The sequence below is a fragment of the Myotis lucifugus genome, unplaced genomic scaffold, assembly GCF_000147115.1.
Source record: "Myotis lucifugus unplaced genomic scaffold, Myoluc2.0 scaffold_141, whole genome shotgun sequence".
In the NCBI taxonomy this organism is placed as follows: domain Eukaryota; kingdom Metazoa; phylum Chordata; class Mammalia; order Chiroptera; family Vespertilionidae; genus Myotis; species Myotis lucifugus.
In genome coordinates this window covers 2,317,281-2,335,770 of record NW_005871189.1, presented here as the reverse complement: position 1 = coordinate 2,335,770, position 18,490 = coordinate 2,317,281, and the positions used below count along the sequence as shown (strand labels likewise).

General features: G+C 52.5%; 1 protein-coding gene across 1 annotated transcript; it reads left to right on the top strand.

Annotated features, from left to right (window-relative positions):
* Window positions 1–3,502: 3,502 nt before the first annotated feature.
* EPHA1 (EPH receptor A1) lies at window positions 3,503–18,490 on the top strand. The gene is made up of 18 exons (XM_006094752.2): window positions 3,503–3,655; window positions 4,615–4,679; window positions 9,028–9,306; window positions 10,109–10,499; window positions 10,724–10,879; window positions 11,158–11,502; window positions 11,635–11,762; window positions 11,979–12,129; window positions 12,778–12,874; window positions 13,102–13,160; window positions 14,000–14,140; window positions 14,976–15,161; window positions 15,327–15,388; window positions 15,510–15,716; window positions 15,891–16,040; window positions 16,316–16,509; window positions 17,914–18,069; window positions 18,151–18,490. The coding sequence occupies exons 1-18, from the start codon at window positions 3,568–3,570 to the stop codon at window positions 18,227–18,229; spliced, it is 2,934 nt and encodes a 977-aa protein (XP_006094814.1). The 5' UTR covers window positions 3,503–3,567; the 3' UTR covers window positions 18,230–18,490.

The following is an 18,490-nucleotide window of genomic DNA, read 5'->3' as shown; positions in this document are numbered from 1 at the left end:
AGAGGGAATACTGGTCAACAAGCAGAGGGAGCGAACTGCTGATGCCCCCAATGTGGATGGGCCTTAGGGCTCATACTGAAGGGACAAAGCCAGTCAAATTTTGGACCGAGGAAAAAGGTATCTAGACTGACAGGAAGCCTGGGCCAGAGGTGGGGACGACTGCAAAGAGTAGGAGGGAACTTTCTGGGTGATGAAAGTGTTCTGTAACTTGATGGAGGTGGTGGTTATCAGGGCATGTGCACTTGTCAGAACCCATTCAACTGTACGCTTGGAATGGGTACAATTCATTTTATGCAAATGATCCTGTAATATAATTGCTTTTAAAAGAAAAAAATGGATTCCTTCGTCACAGAGGTTGTGTCACTTTGGGAGTGACCTGGGAGGCCTCAGTAAGGAGCAACTCAGTAAGTCGTCTGTAGCCTTGTGGAGGCACAGAAAGTAACTCTTCTCCCACCTTCTAAGTTCTAGCTGGGTTAAAAATCAAATTACCACGAGACAGATTAATAGGAGAAAATGTCCAAAATTTATTACAAATGCACACTGGGAGGGAATGTGTGGGGGGGGGGGTGCCATAAGATATGAGACCCAAGACCCACTGGGCAGTTGAGGTTTACTAGTATATGCAATCTTGGAAAAAGGTGGGGGGTGGCTGAGATTTTAAAGGGTGGCAGGCAATTCACAGGTAGATGAGAAAGAGCAAACGTGGCAATAAAAAATTCTTACAGGACCACCCAAAATCAGAGGGACACAGAGGGACAAGCAGTCTCTGCCAGACTTCCCCTGTCGGCCACAGTCAGTTTACACGGACTGTGAGGCTAACATGATGCTCTCTTCCTTTAGGCAGGTTTTCTATCCGAAGTCCTTGAGGTAGGTAAGAAGGGAAGATCAAAGGTACTTTCTTTTTTAAAAAAAAAAAATTGTTATTGATTTCAGAGAGGAAGAGAGATAGTAGCATCAATGATGAGAATCATTGATCAGCTGCTTCCTGCACACCCCTTACTGGGGATCAAGCCCGCAACCTGCTTCCTGCACGCCCCTTACTGGGGATCAAGCCCGCAACCTGGGCATATGCCCTTGACTAGAATCGAACCCGGACTCTTCAGTCCGCAGGCTGACACTCTATCCACTGAGCCAAACCAGCTAGGGCTCAAAGATACTTTCTGAGTCTTTTGTTTCTTAATAACCAGCTTAAAATCAAATTCCCAAAAGGCATATTTTAGGGCGGTGAAACGCTGGTCCCCCTCAGTCCCGTCCTTCTCCCAGCACATTAACATCTGTCCAGTACTTGCAGTTAGCAAAGCACTTTCTCCTCCTGAATCATCACACCCACCCGAAGGTGGGCACAGTGAATCCCACTTTACAGCTAAGGAAACAGGCACCGCCTGGCTGAAAGAGCCGGCCCAAGTCTTCTGACTCTGAATCCCACCATCTTTCCTGGAAGTGGCTTCAGAGATCACCCAGGCCTAAGGGAACTCAGGTCCAGAGCATGTAAATAACTTGACAAAAGCTGCGCTGCTAGTTAAGGACAGAAGCCAAATGGAAGGCGTGCCTCCTCCCACAACAACCGGAGTGAGGAATTGTCGACTGCGATCTGGCTGAATGCAGCTAGAAGGTGGGCTTTCACCGTTCACTCCCCTCCAGCAATACTCCCTGACCGGGACAGAGAAGCAACCTTAAACAAAAGCGAGGCTCCTCTGACTCCACCTCTGCCTGCCAGGAGCAGCCCCCACCCCACCCCCTTGAGTCCCCAGAGTCTTGTAACTAACAACTACAGCAATGCACACATGCATTACCTCACCACAGTCTGGCTGCTTTCCTAGCAGCAATTGTCCAAAGCTTGCTCCATTTCCCCCCTTGTGTTGGCTGTGCACCCTTCACCCATTCCTCCCCGCTGAAATCAGAGCTCTGACCCCAGTGAGCCTGCAGGGGCCTCCGCCTTCTCCCCCAAAGCCCTCCGTTAGGGGGGCTCTGGTGCAGAGCGTTGGATCCCATGGCCTCCCTGTGTGTATGTGTGGGAGAAACATGATGGTGGGTATATAGGGGGGAAAGTCCTGGGAGAATCACAGGAACAGTTGATGGGGGTAAACTCTGGGGACAGGAATTGGAGGACGGGAAGAGGGAGAATTTGACTTTCCTTTCTGTTTCTTTTCTGTTCCATGTAAATTTTCCAACCAATATACATGCATTACATTTAATTTTTTATGCCAGGGAGGATAGTCTGGGTTGGGCCATTATGAGCCCTTTTCTTCTTATATTTATCTGTATTTAAAATAAAATTGTAAAAGAATCTCTGAAAAGTATTAACTTTCAAAAATGAAGTAAGCACCTAGACTAGAGTGCTCCTCCCTTCCTCCACAGTGACCGAAACATGCAACAACTGAAATAACAGAAGAACTATGAATGATTCACCCAAATGAGATGGAGCCAGGGAAGGGTGTAGAGAGCTAGGGCCCGGAGAGTGGAGGCCGCTGCCCATTCCCAGTGAATGCATCGCTCAGCTTTGAGCCACTGTCACCCCTGTTTTGCACCTCCACTGGGGTCCACTCCTGCATGACATTTTAATCGCTGAGGGTGCTTGCTTTTGCCCTAGCCCCCAACACTCCTCAGACTAATTACTTGTTTAGGGCAAGGCAAGGACTACCGTACTCTTCTTTGATGTTTTCAGGCTTAATGCATGGAAAGTAGAAACTGAATAAGCAGCTATTAAATATAATATAAGGCTCTCTCCGTGCAGTTGGGAGGTCTGTGCGTTGACACCACTAGGCAGGGCTAAAGCAGGCGCTCCTCTGGGCTGCTCTGTAAAGCGCAAGGTAAGTTCAAACTCCTCAACGTGTTTACCAAGACCTTCCCAGCTCTGGCCCACACCTGCCTTTCTGCCTGGCTCCCGAGACAAATCCTGTGCCCCAGCAGTCAAACTGGTCCCTTCACCACTCCCAGAACGCACCTTGGGGCTCCCTGCCTTCGGGGCCTTGCTCATGCCTTTCCCAATCTCTGCCACGTAAAACCCTAGTCACAACCCCCACTTCCTGAAGACTCAGGCAAGGTGCCCCGCCGGCTGAGTTGGTTCCCTCTTCCAACCTCCCAGGTGCTTCGCTGAGGGCGGACCCCGCCCTGCGTTGTGGTTGTCTAAGCCGTCCCTGCCTTCCTCGGAGTCGATGGCAGTGCTGGGCCCTGAAGAAAGGGAGAGGGAGGGTTACCAGGGTGAATGCAGTTCAGGTCCGAGGTGGAATCGGGGTAAAGGCTGGACCAAGGCTGGGGTGGTAGGGTTAGAATCAGGCCTGGGTTAGTCCATGCCTAATCCCACCCACTAGGCGGCGCCGGCGGTCTCATTCCAGTCAAGACGCCTCCGGTTTTTGAAGTTTATTACCTGTCTAACAAGTTTCCTTCCTGCCCTACTGTCCCTTTAAGAAGGTGATCCAGGTGAGGCCGGGCCCCCGCCCCCAGCACCGCCCCCGCTCCCCGCCCCCTGCCCCCCCTCCCCCCCCCCACTGGGCCTGTTTGGCTCGCTCAGTCCTCGCGACCTGGGCCAGCCGTGCGGGCCACTGTCCCGGGTCCCGGCCCCGCGCCATGGAGTGGCGCTGGCCCCTGGGGCTCGGGCTGCTGCTGCTGCTGCTGCTCTGCACCCCGCTGCCCCCGGGGGCGCGCGCCAAGGAAGGTACAGACCCCCGCCCCGGTCCCCCTTCCCCTGGCCCGGCTGGCACCCTCCTCCCGGAGCCGGCATTCCTCAGGAGGCCTCTCCGCGCGCCCCTCTCCAGCGCTCCCGTTTAATCGGCCGCCAGGGCATCGACTGGCCAGGCCGATCTTTGGTCTTTGACCCCAAACAGCTGCTTTCACGGGCCAGTCATCCCCGCCCCCGGCTGGGCAGCAGTTTGCGCCTGGGGGTGGGGTGCGAGGAGCAGCGTCCAGACCCCCCCCCCCCCCAGCAATGCGGGGAGAATGGGGGGGGGGTGCCTAGACAGTCCCAGCCTCAGTTGCCCAACCCAGAGATCGGATCCCTCTGAAGTCCGAGGTGGGAAGTCGCCTTATTGTCAACCTCAGCCGGGCGACAGAGAGACCTGCCGCTGGGGGAAGGGTTGGAATTCGGGGTGTAGGGGGGTCAAGTCTTCCAGCCCTGCTACCCCAACTTCCTAGACTCAGAGCTGTGCCTTGTACCCACTCCACAACCCCAGTCACAAGCAGAGCAGACCCTTTGCCAGTGGTGGGAGCCTCCTACCCAGGAACCACCTCTGAGGTTCCCTTTCCCCACTCATGACCCCCCCAGGGGCTGAGCAACTGTCTCACCCATGCACCCTTCCATCTGCAGCCGATGGCTCCCCCGCTGAGTGAGAGGGTGCAAGTCGTCTGTAGCAGTTCTTCCCAATGCTTCCTGCCTTGACTTGGGTCAAAGATCCAGCCCTCCAACCCTTGTCCCACTTCGCCTTCCTCCTGTCACTCTCTCAAGGACAACGGGCTGTTCTCCCTGGGGCTCTTCACTCCCCTAAGCCTCAGGAAGTCCAAACTGTTAGAAACAGGGTGTGGGAGCCTGGGGGCTGGGGGCCCAGAATGAGGAATGTGTGCTGCACTTGTGGGGCCTCCTCCCCCGAGCTGACAGGCCTCTTTCCTCCCCACCTTCAGTCACTCTGATGGACACGAGCACCGCACAGGGAGAGTTGGGCTGGCTGCTGGATCCCGAGGATGGGGTAAGTGTCAGGGGAGGGAAGGCCTTAGGATGTCTCAAGGCTGAGGGCCAGTGGGAAATGGGGTGGAGAGGTGGGTGGAGGAACAGAGAAAAGAGCAGGAAAAACTGGAAGTGTCTCCTCTGGGAGGGGGAGGGAAGATGACTCAGAGAGCCTTTTGAATGGGAAAAGGAGGGGGGGGCGTCAGTCTTCACCCCATGGAGAATGCTTCAATGCCTGGCTCCTCCCCTCCCTGCCCCAGTGGGGGGTGTGGGGGGGCTGAATACCTCTGAGGACCACCTGGGGAGAAACAGGACCATCCTGGGGATGGCTGAAGTTTAAGACAAAACAGAGAAGTATCCTCAACTGAGGTCCATTCATCCCTATGGAGTCGCACAGATAGGTTCCAAGGGGTAAAATTGTGTATGTGTGTGGATGTTTTTTTCTGGAGAGGAGAACCAGAGTTTTCATCACATTCTTCAGTGGGTCTGTGACTCCCCAAAATTAGAAGCTGCCTCAGTAAAAGTCCCAGAGTCTGTGGTACTTCCTCCATCCTCCCCAGTGCAGGCACACCATGCATTCCAGCTGTTTAAGTCTGCTCCAGGTCCCTTGGATATTCCTAAAACCCAGTGACAGAACACCTTTTGGCCTCTCTGCAAACCTGTCCAGGAACCGTGGGAAGCCAGCCCAGTTGCCTCCGCTTCTCGGACTCTCGCCTTAGGTCTCTCTTCCCTCTGGTCCTAAACCCTGTTCTCTGGGTACCCCCTTTTCCCTTTCCTAGTCCAGTAGGAATCGGCCTCTGTTTCTGGGGTTGGTGTGACTTGCATTCTTTCCCTCTGGGTCCTAGGGTCCTGGCTCAATCTCAGCTCTCCCACAGAGTAGCCTGTAATTAGAATTAATAGTCTAAACCATAATGTATCCTACAGGAGGGGCTGCTTGGAAAATCCTGGATTAGGCCAACCCTAATAGGCGCCTCATCTCATAAACCAGCTAATCACTCCACAATGAGGGCTACAGGTCCACCTGCTGGCTCCCACAGGCCTTCGCTGTGCCCCTGCCACCTCCACCCAAATAACTCTTCCCTAATTGGGCCAGAGGGAAGCCAGGTGCCTTTCAAAGCTCGGGCTAAACAGCACCAGGAGGGCAAGAAGACAGCAGCGGTTACACACTCCCACTGTCTTGCTTGTCCTCTCTCCTCCTTCTCATCTTTTCAAAACACACACTGAGGTCCAGGATCCCCAGAATGTACCCACGTAGCAGCCAGCAGTGCCTGAGTGATAAGTGAAAGGATCCTTGTGGCTGATCCTGGGCAGCTGTTTCTCCTTCTTGCTCCGCTCACTGCTGGAACTGGGAGAGGCGAGTTACAGCTGGGAACATCTGCTTCTCCTGGCTCCAGCTGCAGGCGAGCTAATGAGCTGCGCATTAACCACCCACCACCCTTCCACCTGCCCTCCACCACATGCATGCCTTACGCTTGGCTTCCTCATCACAGCTGCCTCTTACAAACAGGCTCTGGGTGCCTTCTATGGGCCCAGCTTCAGTGCTTCGACACCCCTTGCCCAATCTGTGAATTACCTAGCATAATGCAAAAGTCTGCTCCTGCCCCACGCCATCCCAAATTCCTAGTTTCTTGCCTTTTCCCAGAGCTGAGAGTAGCCATGAATGCCCCGGCTTTATAATGGAGTGAAAGCCCGTGGGAAAGTGAACTCTCTCAGGTAAGGGCCTTGTAGTCTCTTCCCTATAAAATAAGGGGTTTCAACCAAAATACAGATTTTTGGAGTTTATTTCTTACATGCACACACCAGGGGGAATACTTACAAATAGCTAATATTTATTTTAAAGAAAGAATAATGAAATGGGAGACTTGCCTAAACACCAGAACATACTATACAGCAACTATAATGAAAGCATGTGTCATTGCACAAGAATACTCAGGTAAATGGAACAGAATAGAAAGTTCAAAAAACAAGTCCACATATATGAGATTTTAGTATGATAACATTGGAATTGCAAATCAATGTGGAAAGTGTAAAATCATCAATAAAATGACAATTGTTTGTCTATAGTTAAAATAAAGAAGGCAAAATTACATCTCCACTTCACACTATACACAAAAAAATAATAGATTCTAGGGAGATTAAAATTTAGACCTAAAAACCAAACCTACAAAATTATTAGGAGAAAATATAGAATATCTTTATAAGTTTGGAATGGGAGAGCTTCCCAAACAAACACAACTCCAAAATCATAAAGGGAAAGATTATAGATGTTATTATAGTAAAATGTTAAATAATGTCAACATCAAAGATACTATTAGCAAAGTAAAGTGGTGTGACAGACAGGGAGAAACTATTTGAAACATGCATTTCAAGAAAATGATTAATGCCTATAATATTTTTAAAAAATTCATCCAAATGAACAATCAAAAGATGATAATAGATCACCCCAATTAATTTCATTATAAATACATAAATAAAACAGTAGAATATCAGACAACAGATAATTGCTTAAAAATACAAATAGCCAGTGAATAAAAGAGAAATGTATAACCTCTCAAAGAAATGTAAATTAAAATGGCAAGAAGCTGTGTCCTGTCCATAAGATTGGCCAAAAGTAAGAAAATTATTAATATCTAGTGTTGAAGAGCTTTGGAGAAATGAGCCCTCAGGCATTGTTGGTGGAAGTATAAACTGATAGTCTTTTTGGAGGAGAGTTTGGCACTATCTTATGAAATGTGTTTACCCTTTGATACAGCAGTTCTATAGAGTTTTGATAGAAATCTGTACATGGTTTCTAAAAAACAAAACAAAACCCTAGAAGCTACTTAAATGTGCAACCATAGGCGAATGGTTAAATAAATTCTGGTACATCTATACGACAATTATTTTATGGATTGCTAAAAAGAATTAGGTAGATCTATATATACTCATGTGAACATTTTTCAAAAAACAAAAAGCAGCTTACAGAATAACACATGTATGTTTAAAAAAAACCACATTTATGTTGAACACGTACACACATAGCAAAACATTCAGACACAAGCATTCAAACCCGCGGCCGAGAGTTCACATGCTTGTGAGGTACTGAAAATTGTGAAGTTTTACTCCAAATTGTTAAGAGTGGCTTCCTCTGGCAGTGGGGTGAATAGATGGTAGAACTTTCACTTTTTAATATATGCTAATTTTCATCCTTTGACTTTTTATAATAATCACATAAAGACATAATAATTAATAGCATAAACTCAGAAGCCTAGAGGGCCTGGGTCCGCATCCCAGCTCTGCCTCATAATAGCTGAGTGCCTTGGGCAAGTCATTTAGCTGGGCTGTGACTCAGTTTCCTCATTGGAGGTGCTTACAACTGTGACTAGCCCATGGGAAGCATGATATTAGAACTAGCCATTATTAACAAATTTTAAAAATTCTTTCAATGTAAAAGAAATTAAGGGAGGAGGATGTCTTAGTTGCTGATTTCAATGGTGGCCATTCCTGGAACACATGTTGGAAGGGGTGAGATTCCCTTATTATTATTGTTTTTTAAAATATGTTTTTGATTTTTTTTCTTTAGAGAGAGAGACAGGGAGAGAGAGACATCGGTGTGAGAGAGAAACAGATCACCTGCCTCCTGCACGTTCCCCAGCGGGGATCAAGCTGCAACCTGGGCATGTGCCCTGACTGGGAATTGAACTGGTGACTCTTCAGTACATCAACCAACTGAGCCACACCAGCGAGGGCAGAGATTCCCTTATACAGAAGAGTTCTTTTTTTAAAGTATATTTTATTGATTTTTACAGAGAGGAAGGGAGAGAGATATAGAGAGTTAGAAACATCAATGAGAGAGAAACATCGATCAGCTGCCTCCTGCACACCCCCTACTGGGATGTGCCCGCAACCAAGGTACGTGACCGGAATCGAACTGGGACCCTCCAGTCCACAGGCCGACGCTCCATCCACTGAGCCAAACCAGCTAGGGCGACAGAAGAGTTCTTTGCTGCCTCTTGCTCTCTAAGTAGGCAGAAAGGCTTTGTGAATAAGCTTTTGCTATGAAAGTCTGTCCTTGCGGTACTTTACAGCTCTACTGATGAAATAGGTCAAAATTAGTGTTCAGACACTTGCACCTGGGGTGGGCTCACAGAAGGGACCATGGCTGGCTAGGGAGGTAAAAGGGGTATTGTATTGCCTGTCCTATATCCAAATAAATCCACGACCCTAATACTTAACCTACTATCCTGGGGATGAGGGGTGGGGAGCAGGCAGGACAAATAGCATGAACCTGGGGGACTTTGACACTGACCTCCCCACCGTCAGCTCTAGAAAATGGGGGTTTGGGGAGCAGATGATGACTGGGAATGTGACTTTTGACTTGCCTCTGGCAGTGGAGCAAGATGCAGCAGATGCTGAATGGGACACCCCTCTACATGTTCCAAGACTGCGCAGTACAAGGAGGAGGAGACACTGACCACTGGCTTCGTTCCAATTGGATCTACCGGGGGGAGGAGGATTTTCAAGTCTTCGTGGAGCTTCAGTTCACCATGCGGGACTGTAAGAGTTTCGGGGAAGCCGGGCCTCTGGGCTGCAAGGAGACCTTCAACCTTCTGTACATGGAGAGTGACCAGGACGTGGGCGTTCAGCTCCGACGGCCCATGTTCCAGAAGGTACTTTCACTCCTCAGTGCCATTTCGGTCCTGACCCTGCTCCCTGCCTCAGTCTTTTCCAAGTGCCCACTCAGCTAAGAAAAAGAGAAGGTGCCAGAAACAGGAAGAGGGTCTAGGTGTCAGATAATTGAAAAGACGGTGGGACTAGAGTTTGGAGGAACTGGATTTGAGTGCCTTTTCTGCTGTGTCCCGATTTGGGGTGCATTACTTAACTTCTCTGAGCTTTGGTTTCCTTGTCTTAACATAGTGATCATGGTGCCAGCCTCGTCGATTGCAGAGGCTTTGCAGGCATCCACTAAGATAACAGCATGGTGGAGGCAGGGGAGAGGTGTTTCAGCTTCTTCCGTTAGTATCCACGACGTCCTTGCACGCCCCATCCCCATGAGTATTGTTAGAGTAGTGTAGGAAGACAGTCCTCTGCAGGCTCTCTCTCGTGTCACCCCTTCCTTTCCTACTCAAAAAAATATGCTGAAGTGCGGAAGGGTTAGGAGCATATGATTATAGGATGTGCTCACATTTGTTTCCCAAAGAGGTGATGCTGTAAAGTTTGTTTTTAGTACTAAATTAGTCCTGACACACTTTATACCTGATCACCCCTTTGCCACTGAGGTGGGGCCACAACTTCAAATAGCAGAAGTGATATGAGCTGTAGCCCCACTGCCTAGGTTACAAACCCAGCTGTGTGGTCTCGAACCTCTCCTAGCCTTGGTCTCCTCAGCGGTTAGACGGGGATGGCTATTCATCCCACCTCAGAGGATCATTGTTGTGAGATTGTCCCCCTCTGCCCCCACCTTTTTCCCAGGTCACCACGGTGGCTGCAGACGAGAGCTTCACCATTCGAGACCTTGCATCACGCTTGGTGAAAATGAACACCGAGCGCTGCTCCCTGGGCCTCCTGACCGGCCGCGGCCTCTACCTCGCTTTCCAAAACCCGGGGGCCTGCATGACCCTGGTGTCCGTACGGGTGTTCTACCTGCGCTGCCCTGAGGCTGTGCATGGCTTAGCCCAGTTCCCTGACACTCTGCCTAGACCTGCCAAGTTGGTAGAAGTGGCGGGGACCTGCTTGCCCCACGCCCAGGCCAGCCCCTCAGGAGCACCCCGCATGCACTGCAGCTCTGAAGGCGAGTGGTTGGTACCAGTGGGGAGGTGCCACTGTGAGCCTGGCTATGAGGAAGGCGGAGAGAGATGCCATGGTAAGGAGACTCAAGGAGGTGGTGACAACCTGCAGGGACTTGGAGGAGGGAGACACTGTCCGAGTTGCCAAGGGAGGGAGGGAAAGAGATTATTTAACTGAGTGAGTGTCTGAGGGCCCCAGAGAGACACATGCAGGGGTGTTTCCACTGCAGGGATGGGGGAAGGGTGCGATTCTACCTGTAAAAACATGGGACAACCGCAGCTCTGTGCATTCTCTCTCCAGCCTGCCCAAGTGGCTCCTACCGGGCAAATGTGGACTCACCCCATTGTCTCAAGTGCCCCCAACACAGCATGGCCGAGTCTGAGGGGGCCACCTTCTGTACCTGTGAGAGCGGCCATTACCGAGCCCCCGGGGAGGGCCCGCAGGCGGCGTGCACACGTGAGTCCTGGCGCAGGGCCTGGCCATCTGTGAGGAGGTGCGGGACCCTTGCTCAGCCCGGGTTAGGCTGGAATTGCCCAGAGCTGATCAGGTACTGGGCACTGAACCAGTCACTGCAAGACTCTCCCCTGCCCCTGCTCCTTCTGGGAGAAAGCAGAGCCAGAGTAAAATTTCCTGGTGGCCTAAAATTTCCTGGTGGCCTTCGGAGGACTTCAAGAATTGGGGTGGTGGGGAGCCAGCAGCTTGGGCTCCTACTGATGGCCCCTCTTCTTCCACAGGTCCCCCCTCAGTCCCTCAAAACCTGAGCTTCTCTGTTTCGGAGACTCAGCTCTCCCTGCATTGGGCACCCCCAGCAGATATGGGGGGGCGCCAGGATGTGAGATACAGCGTGGGGTGTTCTCAGTGTCGGGGAGCCGTGCAAGGTGAGGCCCCCTGCCAGCCCTGTGCGGGAAATGTGCGCTTCTCCCCCGGGGCCAGCGAGCTCACCATGCCTGCTGTGCGCGTCGAAGGCCTTGAACCCTACGCCAACTACACCTTTCACGTTGAAGCCCACAATGGAGTGTCAGGATTGGGCAGCTCCAAGCCCGCCAGCGCCTGGCTCAGCGTCCACATGGGGCACACAGGTGAGGGGCCTGGGGAGGGGTTCGCCCCAGAGGAAACCGCAAGAGCACATGGAGGGGCAGGAAGCCATTGAACAGCTCCTCGAGTTATTTCCTCTTTCCTTCCAAATGCGCTGGCACCCTCTGGACTTACAGAGTCACCACCAGGCCTGTCCCTGAGGCTGGTGAGGAAGGAGCCCAGGCAGCTGGAGCTGACCTGGGCGGGGTCCCGACCCCGAAGCCCTGGCGGGAACCTGACCTATGAACTACACGTGCTGAACCAGGTGAGGACACAGCTGAGAGTCTCCATGTCCATGCCCTGCACACCCCAACACTCTAGCCTGGGGTGCAGGATGGCTCTCTTGGGACAAAAACCTACACAGAGCCCTGCCATGACTATTTGCCAACCCTCCCCCTCCCCATGTGCTCCCAAGACCGCCCTTCACCTCCACCATGTCTGGCTCCGCCCAGCCCAGTCAACATGAGTCCCTCACCCACAGGATGAAGAATGGTACCAGATGGTACTAGAACCCAGAGTCCTGCTGACCGAACTGCAGCCAGACACCACATACATCATCAGGGTCCGAATGTTGACCCCGCTGGGCCCTGGCCCTTTCTCTCCTGACCATGAGTTTCGGACCAGCCCACCAGGTGGGTGGCTTATCCTTTGTTCTGCTCCAAACACCTGTCATCCCAGGGAGGCTTCTGGGACCCTGTTCCAGTCAGTGACCCTTCCTCTCTCTCTACGCACACGCGTGTGCACACAAGCTCCACACTCACGCAGAAGCTGCTTCAGGGGAGACTCACACCAGCCCCCTCCCATGGTGATCGCACACACACCTTCCGACTCTGGATACTTCTGACACAGCACCCTCAGAGCTCCTGAAGCAGTGGTTCTCAACCTTCCTAATGCTGTGACCCTTTAATACAGTTCCTCATGTTGTGGTGACCCCCAATTTCATTGTTACAAATTGAACATAATTAAAGCATAGTGATTAATCACAAAAACAATATGTAATTATATACGTGTTTTCCGATAGTCTTAGGCGACCCCTGTGAAAGGGTCGTTCGACCCCCAAAGGGGTCGCGACCCAGAGGTTGAGAACCGCTGTCCTAAAGGTTCAGTGAGTGCCCAGCTGCAGGCAGCCCAAGCCAGACCCCCGCAGGCAGCCCAAGCCAGACCCCTTTCCACGCTCGCGCGCTCTCTCTCACACACACCTGTCTCCCCGGGCTTGCCCCTCTGGTCTCCTTCATCCCCGTGGACTCTGACCCCCAGACTTCCTCACCTGTGTGCCCCAGTTTCCAGGAGCCTGACTGGAGGCGAGATCGTGGCCATCATCTTCGGGATGCTGCTGGGCATGGGACTGCTGCTCGGGATCTTTGTCTTCCGTTCCAGGTGCTACTCCTGCCCCTCCCCAGCCACCATCCTGGGTCCCTTGTCTGGTCAGAAGGCCTTGAATGCAGCCCCAACGACCCTCCCACCCCCTAATACCAAAGCTCCACTGTGCCCCCACCTTCACCCTGCACCCTGCACTCTGGGGAAAACTCAGCCAAGGCCATTGGGCCCCTGATGCAGGACTGCGACCCTGAATAAACTGTCCACACCCCCACCCCCACCCACAGGAAACGTCGACAACTACAGCAGCAGAGGCAGCTTGATTGTGTCACCAATGTGAACAGAGGTGAGCTAGGAGCAGCTGCGTGTGTGTGTGTGTGTGTGTGTGTGTGTGTGTGTGTGTTTGCGTGCGCACGCGCGCGTGCACTGGCATATATGTTGGGATAGAACCGAGGAACCCAATTCTGGGGGCACAAGTGAGCTCTATTGTCTTTAGGCTTCTTGTGTTTTGCTACCTAATTAACTTTGGTTAATTAACTTTGTACTGATGGTGCCCCAGAGGCTCTGTGCAATTACCTGTTAGCTGTTGGTGCCACTGTACCAATACCCTGGCTCTAGGCAGCCTCCCCCACCCTGGTCTGGGCTGAGGCTGGGCGGAAATGGGATTGCTTGACAGGCTCCCTGAAGTCCTCCAAGGCATATGGGCTTCCTGCTGGTCACCTCATTAGGTGTCCCCAAATAGGGGGGTCAGCAGTCCATCCAAGTAGTGGGGTGGGAGTGAGGTCTGCCTGGGAATGTGAACGAGGCGTGAGTGATTGCAGGAGCATGGCAAGCAGGGGCCAACCCGGGGCGAGGAGGAAGGCATGTGAAGCCTGGGTCAACGAGCCAGGGGAAGGCTGGGGCACTTGAGGCCATGAACACTCTTGGGTCTGGGTTCTGGCCCGCTGCTCTGGGCCTCAGAGGGCAAGGACACAGGAGCTTTGCGCATAGACAGGAGGAAGAAAAGCTGGCTGTGGAGGCTTCCTTGCTGAGGATAGAGACTTTCTCCCACTTCAGCCAAAACAGGACTCCTCAGGGAACAAGAAGAATGAGAAGTCCGAGGTCTGCTGCCAGCCCCTCCCCCCATCACTCCTGAGCCCTGCAGTTGGCGCTCCTGTGGCCGAGCCTTTCCTGTTCTCCCCACAGGGGACAAGCAGAGGCTGAAGCCTTACGTGGACCTCCTGGCGGAACCCATGACGGCGTATGAGGACCCTGCCCGGGGGGCCCTGGACTTCACCCAGGAGCTGGATCCAGCCTGGCTGATCGTGGACACTGTCATAGGGGGAGGTGAGCTCTGCTGTTTCCTCTGGGTGGCAGCACAGAGCCACTTCCTTCTGGCCTTCCCTGCAGAGCCCCGCCGGCCTCTCCTCTGGCCCCAGAGCTCCCATATGAGTTCCTCTCTGCCCGACCCTGTCTTCTTGAACTGCTGTGGTCACGTACAGCCCCCTTATTGAGTGTCCTGGAATAGCCCCACCTCATACACAGCCTGCCTCTGTGGTTATGGAGCTTTTGATAAAGATCATTAGACACATCATCCTTTTCGATAGGGGAGTCCCTGTGTCCAGGATCAGACTCTTCTCAGATGGTTCCCAAACGTGGGAGAGGTTCAGAGCCTCCCTCACCCCACATTGTACCCCAACAAGGCCCAGTGTCCTTGGGCTGCCCTGATCCCTTGAGTCACCAGGGGAAATGGAACTGAGCAGAGAACAAAGCTTGGCAGTGTCCTTGCTGATTGTGTGGCCACGCCAGCCAAGCTTGTCCAGAGGAACTCGTGGAAGAGAGTGGCAATGGGCAGCCTCTCTGGTCACTTGTGCTCTGCCCTTGATGAACACACCCCAGTACCATAGCACAGCGCTCACTGACCCAGCCTTTACAGAGCACCTACTGTTCTCCAAGAACCGTGCTAACCCAGGAGACAGTGGGTTAGCTGAACAGGTTATAGAAATGTACTTCTGTCCTGGACTCCTGTCTCCTTCCCCAGGAAGTATAGCCTAGCCCTTGTCCCAGAAAGGGCATACCAGGTTTCTGATCCAGAGAAGAAAAGAGAGCTGGGGGACTAGAGGATGTCATCCATCCCCCTGATAGTGCACTGGGCCATGATCCTATTTCTTTTTCCACCCAGGAGAATTTGGGGAAGTGTATCAAGGGACCCTGAGAATCCCCAGCCAGGACTGCAAGACTGTGGCCATTAAGACCTTGAAGAACACGTCTCCAGACGGCCAGTGGTGGAACTTCCTTCGAGAGGCAACAATCATGGGCCAGTTTAACCACCCGCACATTCTGCACCTCGAAGGCGTTGTGACAAAGAGTATGAGGATTGGTCTCCAGGAGTGGGGGTTGGGGGGAGGGGAAGGGGGGGTGAGATCACAGGAAGTGGAGGGAAGCTGTTTGCCAAGGGTAGAAAATCTGGTTCTGGTGGTTTTGGGTGGAGATGGGGATGAAGGCTTCCATGGTGACCTGCTTTGTGTCTCAGGAAAACCCATCATGATCATCACGGAGTTTATGGAGAACGGAGCCCTGGATGCCTTCCTGAGGGTGAGGAGGGCAGAGGACCAGCTGGGAAGGGGGGTGCACCATGAAGCCCTGGGTATTGACTCCTGGTCTGGGAAGAGGCAACCCTGCCCATTCCCTAACCCTCCCCTTCACCCTGCTGCAGGAGCGGGAGGACCAGCTGGTCCCTGCACAGTTGGTGGCCATGCTGCTGGGCATTGCATCTGGTATGACCTACCTCAGTGACCACAATTATGTCCACCGGGACCTGGCAGCCAGGAACATCTTAGTGAGTCAGAACCTGTGCTGCAAGGTGTCTGACTTTGGCCTTACCCGTCTCCTGGACAACAAGGATGGTACCTATGAAACTCAGGTGAGAGCCCTTTACTCACCGTATACACATTTGCACACACTATTTTATGCCATGCATACAGGCACTCCTCTACAACAAATACAGGACGCGTGCTCCTGTGGACACAATGACTTCATGGTGGCCATCCTCCATGCCCTGAAACATATCACTTTTCTGTCCTACATGCCCTATTAGGGAGGAAAGATCCCCATCCGTTGGACAGCACCTGAAGCCATTGCCGATCGGATCTTCTCCACGGCCAGTGACGTGTGGAGCTTTGGGATTGTGATGTGGGAGGTGCTGAGCTTTGGGGACAAGCCCTATGGGGAGATGAGCAATCAGGAGGTGAGCCCGGGTACTCCTCACAGTGGTCTTCTCTCCAAATCCTCCTATGGCTCTTCCTGCACATATCCTTATTTCTTCTTCCTCACCCACAGTTTTTCTGCACTTCTGTCCCCTCTGGTCCCCTTTGCCTCACACCCTGTTCTTACTAGTGCTCAGGGGTGAGGATGAGGGAGGTTAGAGGCTCCTTTGCAATGATCTTGCATGAACAGAGATTTCGTAAGGGCTGCCAGGTTAGCTTGCTACCTCGGGCCTCCCTCGCCTCTCCCTTGCTGTAGGTAATGCAGAGCATTAAGGATGGGTACCGGCTGCCCCCTCCTGTGGATTGCCCTGCTGCTCTCTATGAACTAATGAAGAACTGCTGGGCCTACAACTGTGACCATCGGCCCCACTTCCACCAGCTAAAGACACAGTTGGAGCGATTGCTGAACACCCCCCACACCCTGCGGACCATGGCCAACTTTGATCCCAAGTAACCACGCTGGGGAGGACAAAGGGATTGAGAGGGCAGATCTAGAATGAAAACGGGGATTCAGCCACATCCACCAAGTGCTGGGCCTGCAAACCTCCGGACAGAGTCCAGCATAGGAGGCATAACCACAGTGTGCAACCCGGGGGAGTGGCCACCTTGATGAAGATTTGGTCCCACCCTTGACAGCTGTAGTTTGATAGAAGACAGGAAGCAAACAGTGAGATGGGAAGCAAATATAAGCAGGGCTTACACCTGACACCTGCTCCAGGGAGCTTGGTCACTTAGATTGGGGTGGGGAAGACAGAATCTGTTAAGTGATGGACAGTAGACTGAGTTTCCTAACTGCGAAGGGCAGCCTTGTGGGGTCTGGAAAGACTCCCAGATCATGTGCCAAGCATGGGTTTGGGGAGCTGTGGGTGGGCTGATTGCAAATAATGTAGGGTGACAACAGCACCCAGTGCAGGAATAGTGGTCAGAGATGAAGCTGGAGAGGTAGGAGGGTCAATACAAGGAAGGTCAGTACAAGCTCCACTAAGAAATTTGGACTTTATCCTGAGCACAGAGAACTACTGACCAGTTTTTTAAAAACTGCCAATGAGAGGAACATGGTCAGAATTGCATTTTACTAAAAACATTGGCAGGATGTAGAGAAGGAACTGGTGGGGCCAGGGAAGGTGGGGGAGACGGGCAAGGCCGGACTTCACATGCTTTATCGGGTAAACCAGCCCTGGCGTACTGGCCTCTGTATCAAACCACCATATATAACCTTGTTTCTGGGAGAAAATGTGCTCCAAGTTCCAACTTTTGCAACTATCTTTTGGAGCACAACTCCCTCGTACACTGGAGACTGCATGTGCTAATCTTTCTGGAATGTTGGATATGTTTCCCCCAGTAGATTTACTTTGCTAATGGTTTTTGGCTCTGGCTGGCTTTCGTACAGGAACACTCATTGTATTGTGGGTGTCAGAGTGCAAGAGTAACAGCCAAGGTTGGAGGTGGCCATCAGGGCTGCTCCCAGAACTCAGGCGGCCACCCTGGAGGCAGGACCACACCCAGGTCCAGGCCTCTGCTCCTTCTCAGCTGGGATAGTTGATACATTCCCAGAACTGGCCACTCCAGTGGAGATGGGCTGATGGTAACCTTGTGTTAGAACTTTTCGGGGCTGCCACCTCCCCCATTACTGTCAGCCTGCCCTCTGCTGTGAGTGCACCAGGAAACAGGCCAGGAAATGGGTTCACAGACAATGGCCTGGCTAATCCGCAAAGTCTAGATAATCTCTGTGCCCAGACACCAATTTGAATGCTGGCCCCAGATGCTCACAGGCTAGGCCCAGGTTTCAGGAAAGCAGAAGACAGCCCTCCCCGCCCCTCACATGACTGAGGTAGTCCCCATCCCATCCCACAGGGTAACCCTTCGCCTGCCCAGCTTTAGCGGCTCAGACGGGATCCCCTATCGAAGCGTCCCCGAGTGGCTGGAGTCCATTCGCATGAAACGCTACATTCTGAACTTCCGCTCAGCTGGGCTGGACACCATGGAGTGTGTACTGGACCTGACGGCCGAGTGAGGACCCTGGGGACCCGGCGGGGGAGGGTTGCTGGGGTTTGAGCCCACATACTCACGAACCCCTTTCCTTGACCACAGGGACCTGGTGCAGATGGGGATCACGCTGCCAGGACACCAGAAGCGCATTCTTTGCAGTATTCAGGGATTCAAGGACTGAGCCCTCCCCTCCCCGCATCCTGTCCTCAGGAAGCAAGGATGGGGCCAGGGTCACTCAAGTCCTTTCCCTCAGCCTACCAGGCCTTGGTGCTGCTCCGGCCCACGTTTCCCTGAGGAACTTGCCTTTGGAGCCTGGGAGCCTCTTTGTTTTCAAAAGGGAGGTTGGGGTATAAGTAAAGTCATCGTGCTGGGAGGAGGGGTTTAATATATATATAGGTACACACATATATATTTTTATAAGTAAACAGGAGCTGAATTTTCA